Raw genomic sequence first — 7,062 nt, 5'->3', positions numbered from 1 at the left:
ATGGCTAGAGAAGGAAGGAACGAAATCCTCATCAGCTTTTCATGCCTCATACTTCTGTTCGGGGTGTCTTATTCCCAGACAGACAGGTTGCTTCAAGGCCAAGTGCTCAAAGATGGGGATCAGCTGGTTTCTGCTTTTGGGAACTTCAGGCTGGGATTCTTTAGCCCTGAGGGTACGAGAAACCGTTATTTAGGAATTTGGTACTATAAACCTAAAGATAGGAGTTGCCCATTTGAAGAGTATTCTTCTTGTTACAATTACTTCTTAGATATGAAGTCTGCGGTAAAGAACAGGACTCGACCAGTGTGGGTTGCCAACAGGAATACCCCAATCTCAGACAAATCTGGAAAACTTATAATAGACCGCGCTGATGGCAATTTGAAAATTTTACACGGTAAGGGAAATCCTATTGTTATAAGTTCAATTCAAGCAGCGGGTAATACAAGTGCTACTCTGGAGAAAAATGGCAATTTTGTGCTCTATGAAATGTATTCAAATGGATCTAAGCTAGAATTGTAGCCAAGCTTTGACTATCCAACTGATACACTTCTTCCAGGCATGAAACTAGGAATCAACATGCAAACTGGGCATAAATGGTTTCTGCGGTCATGGACTGCGGATGGCTCTCCTGCCCAAGGGTCATTTACACTTGGCATGGACCCCAATGTCACAAACCAGTTAATCATATGGTGGGACGGTGACGCTTGGTGGAGGAGTGGGCTTTGGCAAAATGGGAACGTCAGCAGCTTCTTCGATTCTAAGAGAGACTACTCCTTCAGTTACACTACAAATGAACAAGAAAAATACTTCAGTTATTCTGTAAATGAAGATGTGACTTCATTTCCAATACTGCAAATTAGTTCCACCGGTGCTCTCATAAATGACCAAGAATCGTCTGTTGCAAATAGCCAGGACGACTACCCTGACTGTAGGGCAAAACTTAGTTATTTCGATATAAGAACTGGTTGTATGTCTGGAAAAGGATTCAAGTTCAACATGACCATTGCTCATTGCAAAGCCAAATGCATGAAGAATTGTTCTTGTGTTGCCTTTGCCAGTACAAATAAAATTAATGATACTGGCTGCGAGATCTGGAGTAGAGAGACAAAATTCATAGAGTCTTCCAGTCACGATTCTCGCCAAATATATATGGAAGTTGTTATACCCAAAAGTAAGTCTGCTTCAATATTGAAATTAGATTTTGGAAAAGAAACAAACGCTTTTAGCTTTTGGTTCAGTTTTGAAGGGATCCTTTTCATTTCTCTGGGGTGCTTTGCATCTTGAAAGAGGACCTGAAGGATTTCCAACATATTGTTTTACAAAATTTATATAGAATTTTGTTTTGTTTTTTTTGGTTTTTGTTTTTTTTTAAGGGTCCAATGCAGAAAAGAATCCGAGGAGGAAAAACCTAATCATTGGAGGAGGAGTAGCTCTAGTGGTGCCCCTTTTGTGTTTCTTATGCTATCTATTAAGGAGAAAATACAAGGCTTCAGGTGTGCAATCTGCCCAAATATAGCATTTCTGAAGTTTTGACATTTTATTCAAATTTCACTTTTCATGAAATTTATTGAAGATGCAAATACAAGATTAACTGTCATCAAATACCTGTAACTAAAAAAACAAAAAAGCTCATTAATGCTCTTGATAATTAGTCAATTTTAAGTTGTTTAAGCACAAAGAGTAGACTAAAACTTTATCTTGATTAGTTTAATCTCAACTCTATCCAAAACAGATTTATAATGGCTGTCAGTGTTTAATGAGAACAAAATTTGCTTTCCTTGTTGCAGAGAAGTGGTGGCACTCACTGGGAGTAGTTCTAGTTATACCTCTGTTATGCTACTATAGCTATTTGATTGGAAAAAAACTCAAGGCTAAAGGTAATTTGGAACAAATATTACAAATTTGATAAATCATTAAAGATATCTGGATTATAAATTTCATGTGTATGATCTTAACTAGTGGAAAGCATATGGAATCGATGGAAACTATTACATGAACTTGGAGATAACATCTCGGTGTCACTTCCGATCAAATTTGGAAAACGAAAAGCCCAAGATAAAGATCAGAAACAGGATATGAAGATATTTGATTTCCAAATCATTGCTGCTGCAACAAACAATTTCTCAACAACAAATAAGCTTGGACAGGGTGGTTTTGGTCCAGTTTATAAGGTAAAGTTGTAACCATCACTTTTATTAATTAGGTGTACAGTCATCAATATATCATCATTAATGGCCAAAAATGCCATGATTTCAGGGCAAATTACCAGATGGGCAGGAAATAGCGATAAAGAAACTCTCAAAAACTTCAGGACAAGGAATAGTGGAGTTTAAGAATGAAGCTAAACTCATTGCCAAACTTCAGCACACTAATCTTGTAAGACTTCTAGGATGTTCTCTTCATGGAGGAGAAAGAATTTTAGTCTATGAGTACTTGCCTAACAAAAGCTTGGATTTCTTCATATTTGGTATGTCTCTTCAAACTTGCAATTATAGATTTTAACTCTTAAATCTGTCATCTATCAACTACTCATTACTATCTGTTTGTTTCTTAATTTGAGACAGATTCTAGTAGGAAGAACATTTTGAATTTGAAGAAAAGTTTAAGTGTAATTGAAGGAATTGCTCAAGGACTTATTTATCTCCATAAATATTCAAGATTAAAAGTGATTCATAGAGACTTAAAAGCCAGCAACATATTACTAGATGACCAAATGAATCCAAAAATATCAGATTTTGGAATGGCAAGAGCTTTTGGGGTGAATGAGTTAGAAGCAAACACAAACAGAATTGTTGGAACGCAGTAAGTATATGTAATATATACACATTTACAACAAACTACATTGTCTTTCAATAAAATTAATGTATGATGTTAAATTATTTTTCAGTGGCTACATGTCTCCAGAGTACGTTTTTAATGGTGTTGTCTCAATGAAAACTGATGTATATAGTTTTGGAGTCATGGTATTAGAAATTGTGAGTGGCAAGAAGAACAACGGTTGCTATGATACAGAGCGTCCACTCAACCTTGTTGGATATGTAAGTATTCAGTTATTATACATTTCATCTTGTGAAGGTCCTTCAAACTTTGGGATAGCATTGATCAATCTACAATTAATCTAACCTTAACTCTTTTATTCAGGCATGGCAGCTGTGGAATGAACGTAAAGGTTTAGAATTGATTGACCAAACAATGGATGGATCTTGCCCTCCCAATGAAGTGTCGAGATACCTGAATGTGGGTCTCTTGTGCGTGCAAGACCAGGCAAAGGATAGGCCAACAATGTCAGAGGTTGTTTGCATGCTTACAAACGAGACTATGGTTCTACCTACACCAAAGCAACCAGCGTTTTTCATTAATAATATTATTTTTGAAGAGCCTGAAGTTCCTAAAAATAGGTTTGAAATTTGTTCAGTAAATAATGTAACAATCTCAAAGATGGAAGGAAGATAGAAATAGTTGTGGGGGCATAAGTGCATAAATACAATCGTAAAGGCACAAAGTTGAGAATTACTTAGGTTTTCAAACTACTTTCATTTATTTTCTTTGTTGAAAATGAAAAATTTATCATCAAAGATGACACTAGTTTGTAGAGATTAGTTTACGTGTTATTTTGTATTTATAGTATTTTTTAAGTTTATAAAACCATTGAGTTATATGGATTTCGATCAAATCAATAACTTGAGACATAGCATATCACTTGATTGGGACTTAACCATATAATATTCCATGAAAAAGCTGTTAAGTGGACCCGACACTCCCAAAGTCAAAAAAGAAACAAAATAACTTACAAAATGGGACTACGTTTGGTCCATGGATAATTAGAGCACTACTCTAAACAAAGCCATCATACTCGACTCTCCAATCCCTCCTGAAGGCTGAAGTCGTAGTCAGTGAGGACAATTCTTTCCATAATAGCTCAATTTACTTGTTAATTATAAAGAAAGCATGGCATATTTGTAGCTAGTGTTGATATTTTTTTCAAATTTATATTATGGTGAACAATGAATTGCTGAGCAAATATGTGCACACATTGCTTTTCTATGCAAGCATCTACTGTCTGACACATTTTGTCATGTGGCGTTTTTTTCTTTGTTGTCTTGCCCACAAGTTTATTTTGATTCATGATATTCATGTGAGAACTAACTTTACAAGTATCATAATTTCGTTATGTGGTCCTAAAAGGTTGTAAGGTTTTGTCTGTGGTCCTGTAAGAAAGAGAAGATATATTTATGGTCCAATAAAAATTAAGAATTCTTTTTGTCCTCCATGTGTTCAACTATGTTAGACTCATGCCTTTTACATTTTCATTTTATGTGTGTGCACAATGGATGTGTGCTTGCACACTTATGTCAGACATATATATATTGCATTTCATTTCGCATTTTACATCGTGTGTGCACACACTTTTCTTCTGTGCTAACATCGCATGTCTGACTCGTTTTTCACAAGTTGTGTTTTTTACTTAACAGCTAAGATATTTTCTTTGCATCTTTTGTGCTGTCATTTGGACCACTTACAGATGTCCCAATATCCTTTAGTGGTCTAGGGAAAATCACATTTTTTCCCTTTTTGGTTGTGTTCCCAAAAGATAGACGGAATCTTTTCCATTTTTGGACCAACATATGTCAATCCTTGTTTGCTAACTTGGCAAGAATTGGGGAGCATGAAATTGGTCTATATCATCTTCATTCTTGCTCATTTGTGAACTAACCTTTGATATTTTATTTTACTTGTACTCTGAAATTTTCAGAGAGTCTTTCCTCTAAAGTTCAACTTATGTTTATGTGCTAAACTGTCACCATCTCTTATACTTGATTGAATGGTTGCTGGAACTTGGTTCCATCGTTGATGCTGGAGTGTGGCTTTGGCGTGTGAAGCTTGGGTGGAGCTCAAGTGTTCTTCGAGTGTGTTCCTAGTGTGAAAAAGTCCTTGGAGCAACAAGACATTAGAGATTCAAAGGGTGGTGTTTAGTGTAACTAGAATAGGAAGTACGTTTTGCTGTAGCTAAAATAAACTTTGAACTATATCTTGCAATGTTTGTTGATTAGTGGATTTGCTTCGATCTGGACAAGGTCTCATAGATGTAAGCTAAAAGTGGATTTAGCCGAACCATGTATATGTTGGTGTGCTTTACATTTACAACTTGTTATTATTATTGATTTGTTGTAAACCTAACTGTGTTAACACAACTTGGTAAATCATTCCGCTACATCTTTAAAAATGGGTACCTAAATGCTATCTAGAGTTCATCAACTCTAACAGCTAGCATTTATATAAAACTACTAATGTTGCTACGAATCTTAAAATGAAAATATTATTATTTTTGAATAGTCTAAAGTTCATGAAAATAAGTTTGAATTTGTTTAGTAAATAATGTAACAATCTCAAAGATGGAAGGAAGATATATGTAACTATGTTGGCGATTGTATAGGGATTAGTTCATATATATGTTATTGTTAAAAAGATGAACCACATTTTGGTAGAAGGAATGCTCGCCGCGGTGGTGGAAAAGGATGTCGTGGCGAGCGTGAAGAAGTTCTATGAATTCAGATCAAAGAACCCATCGCTGCAGCAACAGAAAAGTTTGCCACAGCGACAGAAGTTCGCCACAGTGAAAGAAAAGTTTGCTGCAACGTGCATTGTGCAATCAGTTGTTTTTTAGTTCTTATCAAATTATGTTATTTTTAGTTTTAGATTGAATCAATTTCTAGTTATTGTTCAATTATATTTAAACTTCTGTTAACTAATGTCTGAATAGTTAAAATAGTTATGTAATCTAATCCCTTTGTTCACTTATAAATAAGGGAATTAACGTTGTATGTAATGTGGAGTTTATATGAAGTTTATGTTAAAATAAAAGTTTCATTTCTTCAGTTCACAAGCATTCGTTTTTTTCAAGTCTAGATTTTAATTTTCACTCCTCCAATTTCCAATAATTGTATCAGAGTGAAGATCTATGGAAGTCTTTGTTATTTAGATTTGTGAGGACACACTAGAGAGAAAGAAAGGTTAGAAGAAAGCTAGAATTATGTAATGGCTTTGTCAAGTTCTTCATTGCCACCAGTTTCATATTTTACAGGAATTCACTACCATATTTGGGTAGTGAAAATGAAAGGTTTTTTACAAGCTGTAGATTTGTGGGATGTCAATGAGATAGAAAGAGAATTTCCCAAAGAGTTAAAGGATCCAATAGTTGCCCAACTATATTTGTATAAAGCAGAAAGCAGGAAAAGATCAAGGGCCTTATCTTACTTGCATTTGGCCATATTAGATCCAATCTTTGTGAAGATTGTGGCCTGCACTATCGCCAAGGAAATATGGGAAAAGTTGCAAGAAGAAGCTAGAGGATCTGAGAAAACATAGAACATGAAGATTATTACTTTGAAGAGGCAGCGTGAAACTATGAAAAATGAAGAGACATAATGTGTATTGATGTATTCAGATCAATTGACAAAGCTTGTGAACAAAATAAGGATCTTGGGAGAAGATCTTTCTGAAGAAAGAATTGTAGAGAAAGTCTTGGTGAGTTTGAGAGGATCAATCCAAGTTATGCAAACTCAAAGATGAAGGATAAAAATCAATTCTCCTATAGCAATTGCTGGAAGGATAACCATTCAGAGGTCGAATGCTGGTTTAAGGGGAAGACTCCATCACCCTAAAGTGCAAATTCTACAACATAACATGTCATAAAGAGAAGTTTTGTTATCGGTTGCAGAGACAACAAAAGCAATAACAACTCTATAAACAACAACTATAGGCTAGTGTTGTTGAAACTGAAGAGGTATTATTCTTGGCCTTAATAAGTAACCAACACCTAAGCATGAAAGGTGTTGAATTGCAATGTGATGTTGACAACATGCTTTTTATAAATACAACCCTAACGAGAAGTTTGGGGTGAAAAGAAACCAACACTCAAGCATGTAAAAGTGTTTGGTTCAATTTGTTGATGAAAACAAAAAATACTTTAGACTCCAACAGAAATTTTAAGTATGAAGAAAACCAACACTCAAGCATGTAAAGTGTTGGATTATTTGATGATGATGAACATGCTTTTGACTC

General features: G+C 35.0%; 1 protein-coding gene across 1 annotated transcript; it reads left to right on the top strand.

Annotated features, from left to right (window-relative positions):
* On the top strand, positions 1–3,453 carry LOC116118642 (G-type lectin S-receptor-like serine/threonine-protein kinase At1g67520). The gene is given in 8 exon segments (XM_031404631.1): positions 1–1,171; positions 1,374–1,493; positions 1,788–1,877; positions 1,960–2,171; positions 2,257–2,467; positions 2,565–2,802; positions 2,888–3,038; positions 3,142–3,453. Coding segments are annotated over 8 exon segments (2,505 nt in total).
* Positions 3,454–7,062: the final 3,609 nt, after the last annotated feature.

Source organism: Pistacia vera, unplaced genomic scaffold (assembly GCF_008641045.1).
Source record: "Pistacia vera cultivar Batoury unplaced genomic scaffold, PisVer_v2 Contig851, whole genome shotgun sequence".
NCBI classification, from domain to species: Eukaryota; Viridiplantae; Streptophyta; class Magnoliopsida; order Sapindales; family Anacardiaceae; genus Pistacia; species Pistacia vera.
Note: the sequence above shows the minus strand (reverse complement) of the source record. Positions and strands in the feature narration are given on the sequence as shown.